Source organism: Perca flavescens, chromosome 13, assembly GCF_004354835.1.
Source record: "Perca flavescens isolate YP-PL-M2 chromosome 13, PFLA_1.0, whole genome shotgun sequence".
Classification (NCBI taxonomy): domain Eukaryota; kingdom Metazoa; phylum Chordata; class Actinopteri; order Perciformes; family Percidae; genus Perca; species Perca flavescens.
Window position 1 is genome coordinate 12,549,150 of NC_041343.1, and position 25,364 is coordinate 12,574,513.

General features: G+C 38.9%; 1 protein-coding gene across 1 annotated transcript; it reads left to right on the top strand.

The window, feature by feature from the left end:
* Positions 1 to 39: 39 nt before the first annotated feature.
* ophn1 (oligophrenin 1) lies at positions 40 to 22,539 on the top strand. Its single transcript, XM_028595594.1, has 24 exons — positions 40 to 796; positions 2,090 to 2,185; positions 2,551 to 2,612; positions 3,958 to 4,029; positions 5,745 to 5,846; positions 5,945 to 6,055; positions 6,941 to 7,045; positions 7,150 to 7,279; positions 7,385 to 7,485; positions 7,685 to 7,776; positions 9,009 to 9,087; positions 11,944 to 11,977; positions 12,135 to 12,197; positions 12,729 to 12,803; positions 13,538 to 13,622; positions 13,940 to 13,998; positions 15,467 to 15,572; positions 15,729 to 15,888; positions 16,289 to 16,433; positions 17,243 to 17,551; positions 18,231 to 18,378; positions 20,009 to 20,059; positions 21,295 to 21,346; positions 21,493 to 22,539. The coding sequence occupies exons 1-23, from the start codon at positions 643 to 645 to the stop codon at positions 21,314 to 21,316; spliced, it is 2,361 nt and encodes a 786-aa protein (XP_028451395.1). The 5' UTR covers positions 40 to 642; the 3' UTR covers positions 21,317 to 21,346; positions 21,493 to 22,539.
* The last annotated feature ends 2,825 nt before the right edge of the window (positions 22,540 to 25,364 follow it).

Consider the following 25,364-nt stretch of genomic DNA (forward strand, 5'->3'; position numbering starts at 1 on the left):
GCAACTGTGCTGCAGCCCCTTTAAGAACCTCCTGGGTGTGGAAAAGGGGAAGTTTTTAGAGAGTCCAGCGCCAGTTGGTTACGTCCTATTCAGCTTTGTGTTAGGCTTTTTGTCAAGCTGTGGGATTTTAGAACGTGTGTGATATATCTGTTTAAAAATATATATATTTACTGACACGTATTAAGTGGTTGAATAGCGTACTGCTACCTTAAAAAAAGTTTTAAAAAAAGATTCCAAACCAAGGTAAAGGATGGAAGGAGGTTTGATGGAAGGGTAAAACATTTCGGAATGGGATGCGTCCAAATGGATTCTAGCCGCTCTTCTAATCACGACACCGCAACAAGGAAAAAGTGGCAAAGAGGACCAGGATACAACCAAATTACAGCTTAAACAGCGCGTCAGACGAGGAAAAGAGGGAAGTGAACCAACACTGTGCCTCATCGCTGTTTAGAGCACTTCATACTTGACCAGCGGCTGCCGCAGGCTCCCACGGACACCATGGTTTCTGCTCCTATAGGCAGATGTGCGTGCAGTCGCTTCAACGAAGGAGCAATGACTAGTGTGCGGTAGACGAGCGTAGGCTGCGTGGCTCACGAGGATAAATTCAGTGTTTCTATTGTCTAAAACCCAGTTGTCCAGAAGATGGGGCACCCTCCTCTGGAGTTTAGTGATTGCTATCTGGACAGTCCGGACTTCAGAGAGACTCTCAAATGTTATGAATTGGAGCTGGAGAGGACAAGCAAATTTCTTAAAGAGTTGATAAAAGATGGCAACAGTGTAATAACTGCAATCAAAGGTAAGTGTGCTTAAATATGAACTCTTGTTTTTAAATCGACAACAGTTTATTTGCACATTGCATGTGACTATAGTGGTGTGATGACGCTTGACAGAGGATCAGCAGCAGCATCAGTGGGGCCTTTTTAAGGGCCTACAGGATCAATGTGGGTGTGAGAGGCTTATTCAGGGAGGTGCTATAGTGCTCCCATGGGAGAGGACCAAACAGCCCGCCTTGAAAGGCAAATATCTGGTGCAGATGTGCAGGATGTCTGGCTCTGTTTATTTCAAAACAACAGCTGTCTTTCTGCGTTGCTTTTGCACCTCTCCTCTCTGTGTCATGTTGTCTGCCATATCTACTGTAGACTGGGACCACTGGTACAGTAGTATGGACCACAGCCAGTGACAGCAGTAGATTTGTATATTTGGGTCATTGTGGCACCCATGAGGGCGAACACTGTTTTTTTTATTTTTATTTTCTTTTACTTGCCAATTTACCACTCCGCTGTCCAAATCACCAGTGACCAGCTTTTCACCTCGAAAACAAAAAACGTCAATGTAGGTTCTTTAGCAGTGCTGCAGAGTGGTGAGGATCCTGCTGTATATTCAGTCCACAGAATAGCCAGAGTCATGAGTGCTCGTTGTTGGGATAAACTGCACCCAGAGAAAAAAAAAAAAAAAAAAAAAAACATCTCAAGACCTAATGATCACTACTCACTGATACTGTAGAACTTTTTCCACTTTAAACGCTGAACTCCAGCTTTAAGTGTTGTAAAATATGCGCGTTCTCCCCTGCAATTTGTTTACAATAAAAGTCTTATAAAAAAGGCCCTATTAAAGCAAGAATGCTAAGATAAACAAATTAAACAGAGCACACAATTTGTTGATGGAAAAAACATGTGAAATGATGGAAAGTTGAAAACGGTTCCAATACAAAAAGAAGGATTTAAGGAGGGATTTAGAATATGATTCTAGGCATGTTAGCCAAGTTCCTCAAGCAAACAGCCCTACAGTATTGATCCGGCAGACTGTTTTGTTTTGATAATAAAAACCAGACAAAGCAGGGATAATCTATTGCATAGACCGCATACTTGCTGCTGTTGTGCTGATGGACCCTGCCGAGGATGTCTCCCATACTTTAAGCTTTCCCACCAGAGAAAAAAGAAAAACGCAGTTTCAATAATCCTGGACTGCACTTAAGTTTGACGAGAGTTAGTTTGAATTTAAAGGATAAATAATGGTATATCGTAGTTGTGAACGAGGCATTTGGAACTCCTTTGAGATGTTTCAGAAGGACTAAATGTTGTTTTTATAGGCTATTCTGTGGCAGTACAGAAGCTTTCCCAGACTCTCAGCGTGTTCCAGTTCGACTTCATCGGTGACTCCCTGACAGATGACGAGATTAACATTGGTAAGATATGCGGACACGCTCCTTTACCCAGTTTATGTGTACTGACTATTAAAGTTATGATGAGGAACTGACTTTCTAACTTGAGAGAACCTTTTTGGCAGCCACTTGGCAATTCTTCACAATTTGAATGTGAGGAATCAGGAAACAAATTGGCTTGGAAAAACTTCTGCCTCATAGCCTAATGACAAAAGTGTATAAAAAAATAGCTGGAAATATTATCATCATAAAGCCCATTCTAATGCACTTTGGTAAGCACTGTGTGTTTCTTTTATTATCTTTTCAATTGTGTTTCCTGCGTCAGACACTTAAGATAAGAATGTGCAAAGTCTTCATTCCAGTCATCATCTTTGTGTTTTCACCCCCAGCTCAGTCATTCCAGGAGTTTGCCGGACTCCTGCAGGAAGCAGAGCATGACAGGATGATGCTGGTGGGTTATCAACTTCCTCCAAGCTGACTCTGTATCCTCAACCCTCATTAGATATTATAAACCACATTAACATATCCTGCACTAAAGATTAGACCACTTGGAAGGAAACCTTTGGCACATGCTGTTACGAATGGCTAACTTCCTGTTTGTTATGATGCAAAATCGACACCTTTTTTTTTGTGTAGTCGATGTTCCGTCTGCCTCTGTTAATTGAAAGTTGCTGTCACAAGTAGGGCTGCGCGATATGGAGAAAATCAAATATCACGATATTTTTGACCAAATACCTCGATATCGATACCGCAACAATATTGTAGTGTTGACTATTGGTGCTTTCACAAAATATTTACATAATGAGATTTTTGATAAATAATCATCAGTAATGTGGATATAATGACTAAGTGGGTAAAGGCAAATAATAGAACAGTTACAACAGTCTGGTAAGTTCAGAAAATGACATCACTTCACTGCCATGTAGCCTTTAAAACCAGGAAAAGACACCACTTCTGCCATATTACGATATCAATATAATATTGATATATTGCCCAGCTCTAATCACAAGAAACATCCACACACCTAGGTGCTGTGTGTGTGCAAATGTGCTGCTTTGCTTGATGAGAGGAATGTTGTCAGTTTCCCTTTCGGTTTTTAGTTTTAATATTTCCTGCATGTTGGTACACTTTCATGCTGTTTTTGTCACGTCTGATGCTGTTATTTCACACACTTTTTATTATACTGTAAATACTGAATATTTTATTCTCTGGTGTTCTGGGGTAGTATTTTAACCAGTTTGCTTTTTTTTTCACAATTTATATTGTTATTACGCACATGTTTTTGCACATCTTTCCTTACTCAGGCACAAACTAATCTTATTTGTTTAATCCACGTACACTTCTGCAATCCTGTCATGCCAGTAGGAGCAGCAGTTCCTGTTAGACTGGGTTTTCTGGATACAGATCTCATTTTAAAATTGCAGGTCATCCGGTAAATTTTGCTTAAAAATACATTTCAACGCTCCTTTCAACAGTTTTGTGTCCCACAGACCCGATTTATAGAGTGTAGAGTACATTTAAGAGTGTGTCCTACCTGTGGCAAATACAGTGTGTGTGTGTGTGTGTGTGTGTGTGTGTGTGTGTGTGTGTGTGTGTGTGTGTGTGTGTGTGTGTGTGTGTGTGTGTGTGTGTGTGTGTGTGTGTGTGTGTGTGTGTGTGTGTGTGTGTGTGTGTGTGTGTGTGTGTGTGTGTGTGTGTGTGTGTGTGTGTGTGTGTGTGTGTGTGTGTGTGTGTGTGTGTGTGTGTGCATGTAGAATTGCACTGCAGTAACGCCTGCTCCATGTTTGCCTGTCCAGGTTCAGAACGCCTCTGATCTGCTCATCAAGCCGTTGGAGAAGTTCAGAAAGGAGCAAATAGGAGTTACAAAAGTGAGTGTTCTTACTGATTCCTCTGCTCTGTGAGTGAATTGTAGTAAAAGCAGTCCGTCCTGGAGGCTGGAACCAGTGCTATTGTTATGCATTGAGAGTCAAATCATTATACAATATATAACTTTCTGAGGTACTTACACAGACCAAACCAGTTGTTATGAGCTACTTCCCCAAATCTATTTATGAATGTATGTAAAATGCACCCATTTCAGAACAATAATTCTCTTCTTCCTCTTTGACTGAGTCTTCAATGTGTGAAGACATTTTATTGAAAGCAGTTTTGTAGTTGAGAACACCTCATGTGTTTCTAAGGAGACTCCTTGTGTGCTCCTTCACCAATGTTTTATTTAGCTTTTAAAGTTATTAGGAAACTCTATGAGATATTACCTTGGTTATTCAGAAGGACATTTTCTTTCTGTTTGTGCTCTGGTGATCAAAAGAGTGTTTTCCCCCTAATAACCAGACGCTTTTGGTAAATATGCAGGTCCTACATGACTTGGAAAATGAATGCTAACAATGCACAGAACACTGCCAATTATACAGAAGTATGTGTATTTTGGCCCCTTTTTTAAAAACAATAATTTTTCATTTCAACAAAATAATGTACTGGTTAAGAAAATCAGGCGTTTCTCTATAAGAGAAAAAGGTATCCTGTCCTTTTACAATGAGAAAGTACACGTGAGTGAACAATGTTCTAAGAAGAAGAAAACAACTGTGAAATTTACTAGAAGAAGTCCCCGACCTTTTTTTTAAAATCTGAAACCACAGCCCTATCGGATGATCTCAAGTACCTCTTTCAGATATGATCATTTGAATTGATTTTAAACTGGACGTTAATGAACTATCTTTAGGTTGGTTTGGTCAACTTTGCATTCATAATACTACCACTTGGAGGGCAGAAGCTGATGTTTCACCATTTCTTAATTACTTTCAGCTATTTGTTTTTTAACCATTTGTCAATTTCTTTTAGTTAACTATTTCAACCATTTATCAATATTATAGGTATCTAGTTCAACTGTTTATCTTTAGCTAGTCTATGTCCATGACTTCCCACTTCCGGGAATGCTCCGTTGCCGCCGGAAAATCCACCAGATTTCACTCATTTCGGCCGGATAGCCATTGCCTTGGGCTTCCTTTGTGTTGGCATTTTAAACTCCAGGAAATTTATGAGGACTATGATTAACCTTTTCATAGATCTCTGCAGGGTAAATCCAGACCACTCGCTAGACTATCTGTCAAATCTGAGTTTTCTGTTGCACGACTAAAACAACTTTTAAACGTAGACATGTTCCACCAAAACAAGTTCCTTCTGAACCTAATTTGCAGCGTCACCGCGGCTTTTCTCCGGAGCTTAGCACAGTATAAAGTACAGTATATATCATCTTCACAATTATAAAATTAAGGGATCTTTAACCAAAGGTGGGTTTTAATGTAAAAGAAAACGTAATATTGGCCAACATGTTAAATGTATTAAGCTCTCAAAAAATTGGTATTAGCCTGAAAAATCCACTATTGGCCGTTCAAAATCTACAAAAAAAAAAATCTTGCTAGTATTAGTTTCTGAGAACAGCTCATTTTTGAATGAATTTGAATGAGAGATGAAATTGTCTAATGACCATTTGTCTTTCAAGACAGGCAAGTTGTGCCAGATAAAACAATGACCCAAACAATTCATTTAATCTTTCATTTTCACAATGACCACATCTGTCCTGCAGGAAAAGAAGAAGAAGTTTGAGAAGGAAAGTGAAAAATACCACTCCCAGGTAGACAAACACCTGAACCTTTCTGCCAAGAAGAAAGAGAGCCAACTTCAAGAGGTGAAGTACAACAAGTACAACGAGTTCATCAGCTGTGTTGTGAAATGTTGAACTAAGCGACAAAGAGGTCACTGTTTGTTTTTGTTTTTTTACTACAGGCCGATGAACTCCTTGACAGAGAGCGTGTGAACTTCTATGAATCATCAGTGGAGTATGTGTACCAGATCCATCAGGTGCAGGACCGGAAGAAGTTTGATGTGGTTGAGCCGGTGAGTGCTGCCTGTGGTCTCCCACTCTTCCTCTTTGCTGCTACACACACAAGCACAACAAGAGATCTAGGAAGTATAAGGTACAGTTAGAAGGAGAACTTGATGATAGATGATGTAAAAAAAAAAAAAAATCCCAGTGGTCACACATTTATTTTTAATGCCAGTGGTTTCTTTGTTTTAACTCTTCTTGACAGCAATCTTAGGCCTCTTTCCATTCATTTTGAATGCGTGTAGTGCGTTTAGGCTGCGGCAAGGTTTTCCGCAGGAGGGGCACTCGAAGAAACGCAACTCCACGTCAAACTGCGGTAGCCAATCATGTAACCGGCGATCAGACTTGTCCGTGTGTTTTGAGGCGGTGTGATAATCCCGTACAGTAAACGGGATCACTGCCTTTATCGCTGCCACAAGAAACTTTTAAAACACTATGAGGGTAAAACACGATGTACACAAGCACTGAACTGCCCGGGAGTTTGTGTAATAGCAGAATTTTCCCTGCAACAACAAAGCGTCTCGCTATGTCTCCCTCTTCTCTTTTCTCTCTCTCTCTCTCTCTCTCTCTCTCTCTCTCTCTCTCTCTCTCTCTCTCTCTCTCTCTCTCTCTCTCTCTCTCTCTCTCTCTCTCTCTCTCTCTGTCTCCTGTGAAATAAAGCTGCCTTCAAGTGCAGTCGGAAACGTCGAGATCTGTAAACGATCGGGCGGAAAACAGTAATTGTGAAGTATAAAGTTTGCTTGCGCTACATTGGAGGGTTAAATAACCGAACAAGACGTCGCACAAATGGGCCGTTTTGTTAAGTGACTCCCTGCAGCAAATCGCCGGATTGTTTTTTTTTTTTGTTTTTGTTTTTGGTCTGAAAGTAGTATGTCATTCGTGCTTTGGTTGGACAGGTGCTGGCGTTTCTTCACAGCATTCTAACACTCAACAACCTGACAGTGGAGATGACTCAGGACTTCATGCCTTATAAGCAAGAACTGCAGCTCAGCTTGCAGAATGTAAGTTGTGTTACTTGCAACAAATGATGCCATGAGTGAGATTTAACATCCTTTTAATGTGAATGCCCGTAAGACTCTAAAGTGCGGTCTGGTTTTGCCTGCAGACCAGGAACCACTACGAAAGCACTCGCGAGGAGATGGAGGAGCTGATGAAAAGAATGAAACACCCATCCCAGATCTGTAAAATGCACAGTTTTCTGCCCATGGAAGGTTATCTGTACTGTCAGGAGAAGTGTACGTGTACTAGATGTTTATACAGAAGATTAAGACGTGTACATGCTCTTGCTGGAATTCCCTCTGACGAGGCCTGTCCTCTTCTTTATTTTTTTGTCCCAACAGGGGCTTTGGGCGTGTCATGGGTCAAATATTATTGCAAGTATCACAAGGAGGGGAGACAGCTGGTCATGGTGCCTTGTGAACAGAAGCCTACAACTAAACAGGTGCTTCACTGATAAGAAATATGTAATTATTACTACAGACGTTAACAATATCTGTAGCCAGATTATACCCTCAGACTGCTTGCTCTACTGTCATTGTCTCCATGACACATACTGACTTTCTCTCTTTCTCTCTCTCTCTCTCTCTCTCTCTCTCTCTCTCTCTCTCTCTCTCTCTCTCTCTCTCTCTCTCTCTCTGCAGGGCACTACGCAACTGACACTGAAATCCTGCATCCGCCGGAAGACAGAGTCCATAGACAAGCGCTTTTGCTTTGATGTGGAAACTAGCGAGAGGTTAGCGCAAACAAATCTGTACTCTACTGTGAGACGAGGAAACACAAAAGCCTTGTGGGATAAATAGGTTCAGGCAGCGAGGTGAACAGGTGGCTCACGAGGACAGAGTGTGAGGGCTAAATGGACTGTAGCCCAAATAATCCCTAAGCAACGGGCACGGGCTGGAAACAGATGGCAAACTCTGGGATGTCAGGGGGAGGAACACAACAAGCTCATGTTTATATAAGCAGGCCATTCAGTACAAAATGCATAATAGACACTTGAGCCACAGGCTGCCCTGTCATATTGAGCTTTTTTTAAATGTATGAAAATACTTGCAAAGGTGTTTTTAAAGGGTTCAGGAGCTGCTGGAAGGATTCATTAAGTGCTTGAAAGTGTCTTTGAATGTTGAGCAACTCATTTGTGCCAGTGTGTGAACTGAACAACACGATGAGGAGGTGGCTGTTTGATAAACTGAAGGTGGCATTGCTGTCTAGTGTAGAAGGTAATGTTGTTGACTCAAGATGCTTGAATGCCCCAGAAATGCTCGTACCTCACCCTGACCTTTGACCACCCGAGAAGGAGTTAACACCGGGCCTGTATATTCCTATGCTCTTTATATCCCAGATAATTTGTTTGCTGGAATTGTCTTCCTCCCAGCATACATAAGTGTTTGATTGGCTGTTTCAGGTGTCCCATTCAGGCGTACTGACATGCAAGAGCTTTGAAACAAACAAGGAAAAGCATGAATATCACTAACGTCAGAGCCAATGTACTGTAGCTCCTACAGATACCAGGGTTATCTATTTAACTGTCAATTTAAAAGTTGTGTTATAAGAGTTTTTAATGTTTTTGTAGTCAGTTAATTAGTGTAGTTGGCAGCCCGTAAAACAGTTGTCTTCGTTAACAATTGATTCAGTAGCCTACAAGCTGTAAAAATTGGCACCAGGTTTTGTTGCTTCTGCAGAAGACAGATTGCAACAATGGATTTTCATCATCTCTTCACACTTGTCTTATTCATCTTCATTTGCTTCCTCCATCAGTAACACATGGGATTTAATCAGTTTCTCCAAAGACACTTGTCTTCTTGTGGCATTCTTGTCATTTTGTTCACCCTGTTTTTCTTGAAAAATGTGTAAGATCTGTATAGAGTTAGAAAAAAAGACGTTAAACTGGTTGGATACTGTAGCAGTATACATGTGACGGAAAATTTGCCTCTTTTAATGTCCTTTTTATTTTTACTGTTTCCATAGAAACACACCCGTCACTTTCCAAGCTCTTTCGGAGGGAGACAGGAAGTTGTGGATGGAGGCCATGGATGGAAAAGAGCCTGTGAGTTAATTCCTCATATCATCTCTGTGTGGGTTATTCTTCTCTGAGATATCATTTTTGTGCAAACTGCTTTACTGCCAAAATATCTACAATGCAACATGGACTCTGCTACTAAGGGGAGACATGGCTCCTGGATATTGTGCTGACATATAAAACTCCCAAAGCGAGTTTCCATTTCCAATCTGTAGAGTCAATCCAAGCCTGTTTAAAATCAAATCTACTGAAATGTTTGCTTGTAGTTAAATTTGTAATCACAACCTTGTTTTTTTGCAGAAGTTAAAATGATCAAGATTATTGTCATGGAGAGAGAAACTGGAACAAATGAGCGAGAAAACTACATTGATGTTTAAGTAGTTTAAAATAATGTGTATTTGTTTTAAGGAAAAAATATCATGTTTTGTTATTAAATCCATCATGTAAGAAACATGACCGCTCACATGTGACGTTTGTTAAGCAGCGCAGTAGTAGGCATGGGTCATCTCATTATGGCTCCTCTATTAAAAATTTGTGAGATGCACTGAAGCTTGTTAGGCACACAATGCCATCATTGTGTAGCTAAATGATGGCACCTGGGTAGTCTTACTAGCCCCGTACAGCAGGGCTGAATTCACACCGTTTTCATTTTTTCATTTTTAGGTGTTAATGGAAACCTCCTGTAAAAGAAAATGTTAATTCCTCTTTTGGGTGTAGCTTTTCATTTTGTTATTTTTTTTGTTGATGCTCTCTGCGGTTCTTGTCAGACCGGTTTCATAATGGTTATGGTTTAGACTGGATATGCTGGATGTCATGTGAGATGTGGACAAAACCAATAGAGGTCAGAGGATGTGAAAATAACAGAAAACACACTTTTCAGCGCCCTCTTCCTGTGGAACTTCCCCAATGACTTCTGTAGATTATGCACATTTCTGAAGAGCGTTCCCACCCACTCTGCCCAAATATTGTCAAGCAAAGACCCGCCGCATCGCACTGCTGCCAGGTCTGCAGAGTCTCGGACAAGGATCAACTTTGTGGTGTTCTGTTCTGAATAATTTCTTCTGCCACACCGAATACTGTCGACTTCATTACACTCTGAATGCACTTTAGCCTTTTTGAATAGCTGAAATATAAGGTGCGGTCATATGGACACTTTGTTTTAGCCTCATAGTGCAGCATGTCGATGCATAAGGTTATGTGTTTTAACAGGTTTCTGCACATCTTTTGAGAAGTTCTCATTCTCTGCTGTCTTATTGTAAGTCTCTTGAGCCTGGAACTTTTCTCAAACATGCTGATTTTGTTGCTGAAAAGTGTTAATCATTTTTGCTCTAGAAAGTAGCATTTCCCACTTATTGACATACAGTAGACACTAGAGCTGAAAAAATTTTCCTTGTTCTATATGATAATTAACTGAATATATTTTGGCTTTTAGACTATTGGTCAGAGAAAGAAGTAATTTGATGATGTCACTGACGTTGACAAAACTATTCTCCATTTTATCTGCAGATTTAAGTGATAATAAAACGAATGGTTAGTTGCAGCCCTAGTGGAAAGACATTGGCCGTCATTTTAGAGGTTTTGTGCCCATAATAAATATCCCCAGGAGCTCTGGAAGCAAAAGCAGGCTGACGCCGGTCTCTACAGGCAGCCGGCTGGTCCATCAGTCCATAAGGCTCTCTTTTGGAAAATGTATCATATTTCCAAACCATGCAGTCGATGACACGCATTAACCTGTGTGCCAATATGACAAATGGAATACTTAACTTACAAATCACTCTAAGGCCCCCTTTTGTGCACTTTCTACTGGAACTTCTAATAGGTTCAAAGCATTTGGCATTAAAGTTTTGGGACAAGGAGAAAAATGCTTGAATGTTCCTCTCCAAACTCGCCTAAGCGAGAGGACATTTTGGTAATTTTCTTTTTAGCCACTGAAATTTAATCAATCATTCAAATATTGGGAACAGCAGTACAGTACAATATTGGGAAGCTGAGTTTTTACTGTCAGTAGTTAATTTCTCTGATGGTAACTACACTATCTTTTCATCTATAAATCAGATTTGTCAGTTTTTAAGCATAGCTACCATGTGATCTTATATTTTTATTAAAGTAACTCATTGTCAAAACAGAACATCGATTTGAGAGATTTGGATTCTTCCAAAACAAAGCAGAGAATGAAGTAGCAGCTGTTTTATTCTCAGGAATTAATCAATGTCATGGCCTGATAGTGATATTGAACACGTAAACCGCCAGTGACAACAAGCACTGCTGAAGAATCCTTGAACACGACTCTGCTGTGCTGTCTCCAGCTGATCTGTAGCTGGCCCTTACCTCTGACATAAATTAATGAGGAGGGCCACAGAGTGAACAAAGTGAAAACAGAATCAGCTATTTTGGGGGAGTAAAAAGACAATGCTTTGATATAAGAACTACTTTGAGTTGGATGTGCTGGCTGTGAGTTGACTATGCCTGTAGTCACGTACTGGTTTTAATAAGAATTCTTTTAATTTCTTTGGTTGTTTTTGATTCACGAATCATTCCTTTTTTCCACCAGTTAACAAGACACACATTCTGTCCCCTCATCCTTTTTTCTCCGTTTTCTCCGTTTCCATTATTATTATTATTTTCATGCAATTTGAATCCGCTTATAAAGTAAACTTAACTGGAAAAGTGTGTCCCATAAACTATGCGGGAAGCTATCAAAGTATCCAGGAAGTTGGTTTCAGTGGAGCAGCTTTGTGTCCTTCTGCCATCATCAAGTTTCTCTCATTTTCAGTTTTCAGAAAGACCCGTTCATTAATCATGCTGTAGCCCATTCCTAGGTTTTTCCTTATGTTTCACAGTCCTCAATTTCCTTTTTTTACATTTTTTTTTCCTTCATTTCAGATCTATCATTCCCCAATTCACAAGCAAGCTGAAAGTAAGTCAGTCATCATTACCCTCAAAGTCTTACGTTGTGATGTTGATGTTATGCGATTGAGTGCATCTGTATTCATGTTTTAACAGTTAGAAGATTTGTCTTAAAATCATTGTTTGATCTTGAGTCTGCTCATTTTTCATCTTTTTTACGTCCACAGTGGAACTGAATGAGATTGGATTCAAGTTTGTGCGAAAGTGCATCAACTACATTGAAACAAAAGGTAAAGGGTCCTATAAGAGGTTTATCCCAGCTGTCTTTAGTTCTGTTAGTTTGCTTACTTGCCCTGAAGGAGGCGTAGTTGAGTCATAGGTTACATGTTCCATGCCTGCAGGCTGCTCTCAGGGAATAAATGTCTTTGATTACAATACTAGTAATCTGAAATAACAGTCTATTTCAAATTGTACAGAATTTTAATCATCACATCTCTTTTTTTCTTTTTTTTTTTTTAACCATTATTTCTTTAACAAAACCCCTTCTCTACATGCATGCTAAAACTTAAAAGCCCAATAACTCAACTCTATCCTAAAGGAAGAGGTTAATCTCATAATTCTACAGTCACTATATTTTTCTCCATTAGGGTGATTCAGCATGTCATTTGACTCATGATCCATGTTGTTCAGTATTAAATTGTTAAATAAAGCATTCACAATCAGGAAAGAACATCTGTATCTTAATTCTGGTTCCTGCAGGCTCTGAAGACAAGCATGTGGGATATTTTAACCACTCTGTATTTCTCATCTCCTCATTCCAGGAGTAACACAAGAAGGAGTGTACCGAACAGTTGGCAGCAACATCCAAGTGCAGAAGCTTTTAAATGCCTTCTTTGGTAAGGATATAAGCCTGTGAACATGTTTTAATCTATCCATTCTCTGTGTTTTTTCTTTTGTAAAACAAAGCAGAAATCAGCCACTTTGTGAAGCTTGTCTGCATGAATGGCAAGGAAATATCAGCACTGCTCCTGCTCTGAAGCACTCTGCCTTAAAGAGGCTATAAATTAGATTTGTATACAAACGATGGATCAAATGACTATGCATTAGAGGCGGCGCTTGTAGTGGCAAACCAACAAAGAATTATCACTTGACTGTGCTGTTCTCTTCAGCTCAACTTCGCTCTATAGAGTCTTATAAGGCTTTGATTTTCCGACCCTCAAATTCAGTGTTGTTTTTCACTCCTCATAGCATCATGTTTTGGCCGCAACAGGCAGCTGTTTTCATTTAAAAAGCTCTAAAATGCCCAAAATCAGTTATTGCTGCAGATATTTTACACAGTAACTGAAATTAGTCATCTATAATGTTATGATTCACATCTCTGATTTTCCTACCTTGATGTGCCTTTTTCCCTTTTTAATAAAAATATATATATATATATTCATTTTTGCGATCACTGTATGTCTCGTGAATTCCTGATTATTTAATTATGACTACCACATGTCACAGCTAGCCAGTTACTTTGAACAATTAAGGTACTAATCACAGGTGGTTGACAGTGTTGTTTCCATGGAATTTAACATAATGCCATTAAATATTTTCTGCTCGTTTGGTTTGATTTGCTCCTTTATAGACCCTACAAACCCTGGAGATGTAGATCTTCAAAGCAACGACTGGGACGATAAAACCATCACAAGTGCACTGAAGTTCTATCTGAGGTATGGTTGTGTGTGTGAGTAGATGCATGCGAGTAGGAGACAAAGTTGGTTTTGTGGAATAACTGAATAACACTGTGTAGTTCCATGTCTACCGCTGTTCTTTTACTGACATTGTTGTAATGATCAATTCTGAATGTCTGTTTTGTATTTTATCTGTCCTGTGTATGTGCCCACCTGGATCCAGATGCACATTAAAGCATTTGTTATTAAAGAACAGATGTAGCCTTGACAGAGGTTGCACTCCCTGAGTACTTTCTATTGTAATTTGTGTGTGTATGTGTGTGTGTCTGTGTCTGTGTCTGTGTCTCTCCCTGCAGGAGCTTGTCTGAACCTCTGATGACCTACAGTCTACACAGAGACCTTATGTGTGCTGCAAGTAAGATGTGTTTTGGAAATTATCCAAGAGATAAAGATTAAGAAGTTTTGTTAGCGTCTTCATGTGTCCTCACCTGTTTGCATGCAATAGGGGAAAACAATTCCTCCACTGCATGCATGCTTATTCATTCTGTACTTAAAGTACCCAAAGTCTACATACTTTCGTTTTGCAAAGATTAGACAAATTCTAAAATTATGTGTGCATGGAAAACACAGTTTGTGTACATTTGTTGCTTAAAAGTAGTCTTTTCCACCTATGGTCATGAAGGCTGGGTCATGACCGAAAGAACGAGATCCAGGGTACAAGCGGCTGAAATGGGTTTCCTCAGGAGGGTGGCTGGCGTCTCCCTTAGAGATAGGGTGAGAAGCTCACTCATCCGTGAGGAGCTCGGAGTAGAGCCGCTGCTCCTTTGCGTCGAAAGGAGCCAGTTGAGGTGGTTCGGGCATCTGGTAAGGATGCCCCCTGGGCGCCTCCCTAGGGAGGTGTTCCAGGCACGTCCAGCTGGGAGGAGGCCTCGGGGAAGACCCAGGACTAGGTGGAGGGATTATATCTCCAACCTGGCCTGGGAACGCCTCGATCCCCAGTCGGAGCTGGTTAATGTTGCTCGGGAAAGGGAAGTTTGGGGTCCCCTGCTGGAGCTGCTCCCCCCGCGACCCGACACCGGATAAGCGGACGAAGATGGATGGATGGATGGAAGTAGTCTTTTCTTGGTTTTAAGGATATGTTGCATTTAAGTGATACAGATTTCTGAGATTGACTGTTGACTCAGATAACATTTGTGGGTAGATATCAGATAATCTTTTCAGATAGTTTGGGTAGTAGTTATGAATTTGCCATGTATCTTGTTTATCTCTACATCAACATGGATAAGCTTTGCTGGGATACAATGAGGCATTTGTACATCAGTACTGGGCAGGCTGCAGGTTCAGCAGTTTAACAGGCAGCACTAGGTCTGTCTGGGAGACACTAAAAGAAATCTGAGTCCCCTGCTTGTTTTTATCTGTCACACAACATCATTGTAAAACCGAGAGGACAATGAGTTTAATTGCATTAGCCTCATTCTGTCAGGATGTTACAGTAACACAAATGGACGCTTTAGTTTCTTGGAAATGTCATTCAGTAGTTGATGCATAGGGGCTCCTTTTGCTACGGCCTGAGTTTGTTTGGGAAACTTTCTTTTATTAGTCTCATGCCATCGCACTGTATGCCTGTGCCATATTCCATATTGTTTTTAAACATTTCATGCTTATATGTAACTGAATTGTTTCGGTTATTTATCCCAAATGTTTTTCAGTGAACCTGAATTTAAATTATACTGCTATTATATAAATTAAAGCATATGAAAAACAGTGATTTACATACATACATACATACATACATACATACATACATACATACATACATATGGGATTTTATACATTTTTTAAATCCCTCCATTAGGTAATTTTGTGTTGCCTTTGTATCGCAGAATCGGATAATCTGGACTTTCGACTGAGTGAGATTCATTCTCTTTCCTACAAACTACCAGAGAAGAATCGGGAGATGTTGGAGATGCTTATCAAACACTTGGTCAAGTAAGTGCCTGCATACATTGTTGTAATTTACTGTTTTTACTGCTCCCACAGGACCTTTTGCGCTCTTTCTGAAATGAGCTGAGATAAATGTGTAATTGCCGTGTTGCCAACAGTTGAGTTACATTTTATTCAACCAAACTTGATGTTTGTTTATAGTGTGTGCAGTCACAGTGAAGATAACCGGATGACCCCTTCAAACATGGCTGTTATCTTTGGACCCACACTGATGAGAGCAAAGGAGGAGACTGTGGCGGCCATGTTGGATATCAAGTTCCAAAATATTGTTGTTGAGATTCTGATTGAGCACTCCAAAAAGGTACGTTCTCAGAGAACGCAGCCTTTGTCCGGTAGCATTTTGTACCACTTAAAGGACTAGTTAGGAAATGAGCTTATACGCTTTCTAGTCGAGCGTTAGATGAGAAGATTGATACCACTCTCGTCTATGGGAGTGGTTTTGATCTGCTCATGTGACTCTTGGCAAGAAAGCGAATAAGTGTATTTCCCATCTGAATGTGATTTTGTGCAGCAGAAGCATTAGTTTGCCATTGTTTAATTTGGTATTTGTACTGAGTACATTTGTTGAGATTGTTCAGTAATTTCTTTTTTTCAGTTTTGTTGTTCTTTCTGCTCCTTCTCATGTATGGCATTGTATTCATTCCATTACAGGCTGTAATAGTAGCCACTAAACCAAAGTCTTACTGTAACTTTTTTTTCAGATCTTCAGTTATATGCCAGAGGACAGCACTTCCCCACCTGTCCCTCCTCCGCGGATCACCCCGAGAAAGCGGCAACCCATCACAATCTCCAAGCGGCCACCTCGTGTTTATCAAGCTCTTGGTCAAGACCACTTCCTCACAGAGAGTAATTACCAGCCCATTTTGGCTTGATTGTTGTCGTCATCCTCATCATTATCCCACCCTATCTGGGCTGAATTAATTGCTGTGTGTGTGTGTGTGTGTGTGTGTGTGTGTGTGTGTGTGTGTGTGTGTGTGTGTGTGTGTGTGTGTGTGTGTGTGTGTGTGTGTGTGTGTGTGTGTGTGTGTGTGTGTGTGTGTGTGTGTGTGTGATTCTAAACATGGACTCCTTCATTTGTTTGTCAAAGAATGTGAAATCAGAATATTTATCCTCTGTCCTTATTCTTTATGTCTTATCCTTTATTGTTGACAGGTAACTGGTGCTTTCTTTTATTTCAACAAATAAACGTATCTACTCTACATTTTTTATCTGACTTTTTTAAAGGCCTCTGGATAAATCGTGTAATTTTCTGTCTGTTTGAACTCGTTAAGTGGGTGCGTCTCCACCCTTCATCCACTGTGGAACAGAGATTTGCAGCACCTGCAACTTGTCCTCCCTGCGTTGGTTAGCACTGTGTTTGTGTTACCGATTTAATGATTATTGAATGTTTTTTTGCATTCATTTACTGTACATTGTATTGTTATGTGACCTTCAGTACACTTTTCCTGTGATTGGCATGTTGTTTTTCTTGCACATTGAAGATAACTTGCATTATTTCATGATTTCAGGAAAAGATTTACATTTGACTGAGGCCTGAAGTTACTGTACTCCGATAGGAAGAACAACATCCCATTCTTTTTTTTCCGTGTTAAGCTGTTGTCAACTCCAAGTAGTCAGTACCTTGCATTAATCGGGATGTTGTTTCTTTGCAACAGATGGCCAGAACAACAGCTCTGTTATGGACGGGGAAGTCTCAACGAACCCTGTTCCCCTGCAGCGGACAAAACCTTTAAGCTGTGCTCCAATGGTTCCAAAAGAACCTCCTCCGAGACTAGCATTGATGCCCAGACCATCTTTCCGTCAGGACAGACACTCAGACTCTGACTCTGGCAAGATAGACAACACAAGGCAAAAGCCAGATTCATCTTCAGCAGCAAATGGAGAGTCTGGAGTCTATGTGAGCAGAGTACCATCCTTCCAGAGCAGAAGACCACCTCCTAAAGGAACACCAGCCACCAGAGAAGGTATGCTTTCAAAAAAGGGAAGACGGGGATATAATGTAATGTAGAAGGTAAAGTTGTGATGCGTTGGTCGGATATGTAAGGACATGACAAGGTCATAGACATTGTCTGCCTGCTCTTGATTTTCAGCTCTCATTTTCCCTTTGTCATGTGGCTACATCCAGTCCTTGAAAATAAGTCTTATCTCCTTTTGGATTTGTTTTTTTTATTGTTGTAGTAGTGTGTTGTGTTGCTTTATGACGTGGGCTGTAACATGTCCAGCTGCTGCATCCTTGTTTTACAAATTTGCTGTTAGTTATCTGTAATTGGTTTTCCACCCTTTTATTTATTTTTAATCAAACAAAAGCTAGATTTTTCTTTTTTTTAGCTTGTTTATTTTAAATGAACAATGTCACTAAGAAGTTGGTAATCAACGGAAAATCAAATGAGTGTTATGCAAGCATTTACTGTATGGTCAGTGATGAAGCAGTCGCTATTCAGAGCTTGTTTGCAGACATGAAGTCTTTTTCTGATTTTGTTGCTTTCTTACAGTGTTATTTTCCCTAGAAAATAGTTATCTAAGCATACTCCAACTCTCAGCATCTCCATATTATAGTGAATGTCAAAATGTGTTTCCTTACCTCTTGACCCATCACAACCTTTAATTTTGCTTTCATTTTAATTTTTATTCTTTTTCTTTCAGGGGATTCTGATGCTCTGACCAGAACAAGGCCCACAGAGAAACATGCCATTTGCAGACCCCCTGTCAGGCCTCCTGAGCCGCCCTCCAGAAGCCCCGCTCCACAGAAGACCCCGAGTGCAGCCAGCAACGAGAGCTCAGCAACATCCTAGTTAGTGCTCTTCAGACATCAACTTTTTTGGGATACTGGTCAAGAGTTCCAATAAATATCCAATGATACGGATCTTAATAATAACCCTTGTGTGTCACTATAGGAACATTTTTCACTAGTTTACATTTTTCAATAATTTTGGCTGTGTTAACATACATTTTAGCAAGGGTGTGAGTTTTTGTTTTTTGGGTTTTGTTTAACTTCCGCTCCTATGATAAGTCTAAAATAAACTGTGTAGCCAAAATACAGACAATCAGACCCTTAAGGGCAATAATGGTCCCATTTAAAACTCATAAAAATCCCAATTTATGATTCCACAAAATAAAATCCTACAGCATAAAATCATGTTTTCATTATATCAGACTTTCAGTCAAGAGCTTCAAACTTGTAATTTTTACTACTTTCCACCAGATTGAGCCATTTTCTCATGTTTGCCCTGTGTATGGGGCAATACATGCTATTTTCTTGGTTTCCACTAGGGTTATTGCTGCTATTATTGTTGCTGGTCATTAACAAATCCCAGACTGAAAAAATAAAAATTCCCCTTTGCATTTTGTATACAGAAATAAATATATCATATATATGATCAGGAACGAACCTTTTTTAAAGGAATGCACTGGGAAATGGTGCCAGACAGGCAAATTCCAGAGTGTCAGAATCAGCAAACCTCAAGGCATTAGTAGCTTTGATAATCCCAGCTGTCTGATCAAAGAATGAAAATGTTGCCAGTAGCAGCCGAGGTGACGATTATTTTTTTAGATTTGGTTATCCCAAGATGAGTAAACAATGGACTACTTGAATGTCAAAGGAGTTGCTTGTAGTGACAAACCCACAGACAATTAACACCTGATACTTCAGTTCTTCTTCCTGCTTATCTGTGGATCTTTCAGCTCATTGTTTTGGGTTTTACAGTCCTAAACTTTACTGTTTTGTTTGACTCTTATCAACATAATTTTCAGGCTAAAAGCTCTAAAAAAGTTAGCAAATAGCTGGTGAACATAGTTTAGCATTAAGCAACTAAATAATTCGATATTTCCCTCAGGAGGTGGTAGAGACCAAAAACAGAGGTAAAAAAAGGAGTGAATATTTCACTTAAATAAACTAGGTGGCCAAAAACACAACTCATAATGAATGCTAATGTTGCTAATATAAATAAGCAACTGTTAACACATTTACCGTAACAACTTAAAAGGTCATTATATGTCAACAAAAAACTCAGATTATATGTTTAACTTATTTATCTTATCTTATAATAACAAAGTTGTTTTCTTAGAGTAATATAATAATTAGCTCCCTATCTTATCCCAATAAGGCCTTTTTAGCAAGATAGTCAGCTTTGTTATATTTGAAAAACAAGCTACTTAACTTGAACTTTTGAAGACATTTGGACTTGATTGTTCTAACATGAAAAGCACAGGTATAATTATAACATTAGTGGCTGCTCTTGGCTTTCGTAGCTAAGTATTTAAGAACCATATACTGTAAGCAGGGAGTGGAGTATACAAAGTGCAGTCTACCAAATATGTGTTCACTGGTGGATCACAAAGGATTTAATGAAGAATCTCAGCTATAAGATTAATCATATATTTATCTACAATACCATCATGTCGGTTTTCTTCTTTTTCTGCAGTGTCGCCTCTAAAACAAAGTTTTTTGAGAATGCCTCCCGGCACGTTGGCAGGTATGTTAAAGTCACTTGTTTTTTCTGTGCTCCACTTTGTCCTTTTTCTTTCTAATCAGACATGCATTTTTTTTACAGGACAGTAGATGAAAGTTCATAAAAACACAACAGGAGATTAAAGTTAGGCTCTTTGGACACACACGTCTCCCCTTTTATTATTTTCTTGGATGGTCAAAGTTAAGGTCCTTGCTGCCCTCTCTGTACACGCAGTCATCAAGCCTGTAAATGAAAAATGCCTTTCGTTGGAAGTGTTTGTGAAAGTTTTATCAAATCTTTTTCTTTATTTTAATCTCCTCTATCAGTGTGACTTACAGTTAACATTAACATGTGGCCTCTGCTGACATATAAAGGTCTTGTTTGGCCTTTGGACAGAATAAGCACCGATTGTGACTTTAGTGATTAATATATCCCACAGCTGTATAATATGAATATTGTGTAGATATATATTTAGATCTAGCAATTACTTGTTAGCCCTTTGAAGAGCTACAATCACCCAGGCACAGTTTGACCTGTTTGCAGTCGCACTTTCCCAATACTTTCTAAAACTAAACTAATCTTGTGTGAAATGCATGAACCTGCAAGATCGCGGTTATCAGACATGGGCCTTAAAGGGGAACACCACCTAAGGGATACTTTGCCGATTTTCAACCAACTTTCTATCATAATAATGTGTAAATAAACCATGTTAAACTTCCTTCCATCATACCAGTGTCCAGATCTCCCTAATCACAGGCCAGCAGAAAAACCTCCAAGTTACACTTTTAACACAAAACCAATTTTACTTTTTTTTTGCAATTCTTCTGCATAGTAAGCCCAGTTTTACGAAAAGACCCTCTTTCCAACAGTAAAATACTTCTTTAAGAATTCCAATATCTTTTTGCCATGGCCTAGGAAAATTCAATCAATATTTGTGAACAGGAGCTACTCTCTCTTAAAGCCAGAAACCAGAGAAGTCTCAAACTTGGCATGTCATCGAGTATAAAGTCTGTAGCTGCTCCATAGACCATTGATGATATTTCTTTCTTTTTTTTTTAGACCCAAATTAGTTTTATTCTATTGTAGTGTTCACAGTTGTGAAACGGAACGTGTTTGGATTTGGAAGAGAGTTGTTTCTGTTTAATATTTTTGACCATATTTCCCCTTTTAAGGCAGATCATAGGTGGTCTGGTCTTGTGGTTGAACTGACGAGTCATGAATGGATTTGTAATTTATTTGTTTTTTCTCTTCTAATTTAGTCCACCGGCCTCTCCACCGTAGTCATCAACAGCGACACACGTAAGAAAAGAGGTGAGATTTACTGTGATTGGGACAGATTAAACTGCGTAAAAATACTGAATAAATTGCAGTGTACCTGTGTAGTAAACTCAAAAATGTTTTCTCTGTTTTAAAGTGTTTTCATACTCGAGACAGACTTATTTGTTTTGTTTCCACAGAATTAAAGTGAAGCAGACACAGACCACATAGTTTGACCTGTACTGTACGTGCTGATCAAGCAGGAGTGAGTCACCGTCAATGAACTCAGTTAACTTATCGGATAGACTGAAGGAGCGGCTCTCCTTGGAACTGAAGGGATGTATTTGGATTAATGGACTTTTGAATGAGCTTGCAAAGTAATTGTCTGTGTTTGACCATTATTCCAACATTAGGATGGAGTAATGGCCCTATTTCCCCTTGTGTCATGCCAACTGACAATTTTGTCAGATAATATTACAATATTTTGTCATTTTACAGTATTAAAAAGTGTTAATGGTCAATTTTATTGGAGGGAACTAACTGCCATAACTGGTTATGACAGCTTACTCTTCTGGTCTACACTTTAACACTCATTTTTATCATTGTAAAATAGATCTCCCAAAGAAGACTAATTGATTAAAAAGATGTAATCATGATTCATTTGAAAATGTGAAATATTAGCTTTATATTAACTTCTAGCTTTTATAAAAATGGATCATGTAGTGTAAAAAAGGAGCTGGATGACATCATTTTAAGCTACATCTATGGAGTAATTATTCCTGTGGAAGCTATTTTAGTTGGTCCGTTTTTAAAAGAATATTTAGATCAAATTTAAATCATGTATGTAATTTAAGACATAACGTCATCATTCAGCCATAGGTCATTTTTTAAGAGGCATTACAAAAAAGTATTGTGCTACACAGTGTCAGCCTGTGTTCCAGTCAGAGTAGTTTGAATTTAGATAATGAATTTGATGCTAGTTTTAATAGGGAATTCTTCAACAAGATTCACTAGTGTACATTCCCTCACTTCTGACCTTGGTGTCACTCACTTGTTAACTAATGTAGGTAGGACAGGTTGCACAGGAGAGTCCTCGAAGTTTACCTGAAGTGGTTGCACCTCAAATAAATTGTTGGGATTTAAAAAAGCAAGTTAAGTCAAAACTGATTGTCACAATATGTAAAAATAACACTCCAGTGTTTTGTTCTATTTCTTTGTTCTTAAAATAAATAAACATGTTTATTTTACACTTTTTTTTTTTGTTTTTGAAAAGTTCTTAACATGACTCATGAATATTTTTTTTAAAGAGCTATGCTACCTTTGACTTCTGTGTTATTGCATGTTTTAGTCCTATCCCTCCTCAGTCAGTGAGCTGATGTTTGAAATCACTTATATCTATGTCACATTTGCACTAAATTATTATTATTATTATTAAGTGTTCTCTCTAACATTTTTTTAAAAGGTTCATCACTCCTTAATGTGGTGTTAACAGGTCTGTAATCTAAGGTGGTCAAGATCCATTTATGCCATCTAAGTAAGACCGCAAACTATGTCACAATGCTAAAATTGGGGTTTTGTGAGCCTATCTTTTTGTTTAGTTAGAATTAAAGCTACTAAGTTTTGTACAAACTGAAAGTGCAAGAGGAGTAAGAAATATAAGCAGGGTGTATCATCTCAGTATAGCTTAATGTTAAAAACAATTTAATGTAATTAAATAAGAGCAACTCTGTTTTGCCAGAATCCAGATAACACGAACATTTTCATTCATGTTTCTGGCCACTGGCTTACCATTGACAACGACATTCATGGTGGTTAGGTAAATCTAAAAAACAAACCTCATTTGGTAGCAATCTCTATAACAACCAGCACTTTTTGTGGCAAAGTTGCTGGCATGGAATGCAAAACTGGATGCAAAATGTGTCATTTAAAAAACAAACAAAAAAAAAACATGTAAAATGAAGAATAATTTTCTACAAAGTTTAAACTCTTTCTACAAAGTTTAAACTTTTTTTTTTTTGGGGGGGATTTAATGCATTTATTTGATAGTGATAGTAGAGAGAGAGCGGACATGTGGGGAAAGAGAGTAAGTGAATGACATGCAGCAAACTGTTTGGTCAGCCGGGAATCAAACTGGGGACTTGCTGTTCAAGGCATGTGGTTAACCACTCGGGTATTAGGTCGCCATAAAAGTTTAAACTTCTGACATATTTGTTAAAACATCCAAATCCGAAGCATGCATGGGAATATGATGGAGCCCAACAATGAACCCTGTAGGTTCCCAAACAAAATATGTCTGCAAAGAATGAACTGTTGCACACTTTACTATCACACTCTGTACTATCTGTACAGAAAATGATTGATTGGAAAGATGTCCCAATATTCACCTCTGCCATGACATTTGATAACTTTCCAAAAGAAGACTAAGGCCTGAGCTAGCAGCTCTGTAAGACTATAAACAGACACAGCAGTGGTTTGAGCAAAATGCATGCTACCATGTTCATAATGACATTGCTGATGTGGCTGATGCTAAGCAAGTATGACGTTTTATTTTTATTTTAATTTAGACAAAAATAAAGTATTGGGCACATTGAAATGTTTACCCAATGATGATGCAAGATGAAAAGTCGGGATCACCAAGGTAATTATAATTCAATAGTTGTTCAGTCGGGACCAACGTGGTGGATCCATTGACATTGCCATCCCTAGAGCCATACTGCTGGCATGTCTAATAATTAAAACAAATGTTTCCATTTCTCATGCAATACATTTCTTTACTTAAAAGTCTTTCTATGTCTCTCATTGTCTCCCTCCAGTCCATCCCATGTGGTGTTGAATACTTGAACAAACCTCATTGAGCCATCTGACTATGATGGCGATCTGTTCTAAAACCCAACCACGCTGCCTTTGAGGAGCATAATGAGTCATGCATCATGATTCCATGAGGTTTGACCTTTATTCACTTTCATTCAAATATCCTCCTCAACAGGAAATAGGCTATACATTTTGAAGTAAAAAGATATTCTCAACATGCAACTTAACAACAGTTCCATTACAGTAACATTATGCACTCAGTGGTTTAGTATAATAACCTCCATCTGTTTTACAAACCTGTTTGCAGTCGGACATTGTCATTTTTGTTGGCATCCACTCCTCCCGCCACATTCCAACCTTCACCAAGTCAGAGCCTTGCCTCCTCGCCTCGGCCCTTTTCATTTGACATTTAAAGCTATAGTGCGTACTTTATGTCGCCCCCATGAGGAATTCTAAGTACTTCCGTGATCACGCCCCCCCTCCTCCACGCAGTTGCTAGTAGCAAAAGAGGACACGGAGGATTAAAAAAACATGATGGACTCTTCAGAAGAGGTCATTATCTTAACTTAAGCTTATGCGCAGGAAAGTCAGCAGACGACACAATCTTCTGAACATAGATATACTGAGAAATCCAGAGAGAGTTGTCTGTAGCTGATATTCTTAATTAGCTTTGTATCAACTCATTTGGCAATGGCTTGAATGTAACGGACGTTCATAATATCAAAAGGTTACGCACTAAAGCTTTAAAATAAAATCTACCGATATGCAACCAAATGCGAGGCTCTTAAATAGGGGAGCACGTGCACAAGAACAAATGAATGTGTCCTGACTTCAGCTACACAATGTTTACTGGATGTCCAAGCTGAATTAACATGTATTTAGCGTATTCCACTGCTTTACTTTGGAAATGCACCATGTACCATCTGAAACTGGTTAAATATGTTTTCTACTTTTTAGTTAACGGCATCATGCTTACCAGCTTTTTGTTCTGTGAATATTTTAGTGTTATTAATGTCATTGTCTTTTCCATGTTTGAATTTCCCTCTTCCCTAGCTTTCATGCAGTATATGCAAGTTAGAATCCAAACAAATACAAATTAAGTAAGCCTCTTTACATCTCAAATCTGAGTTGTTCCCAGCATATCACTTTTTTTTCATTCAAAGATAACATAACTATTTGGATTTGGAGTTAAAATGCTGACGTGCCATCTCCACTACTTTATAAATTATTAAAGTATCTTGTACAATTACTTCAAACAAAG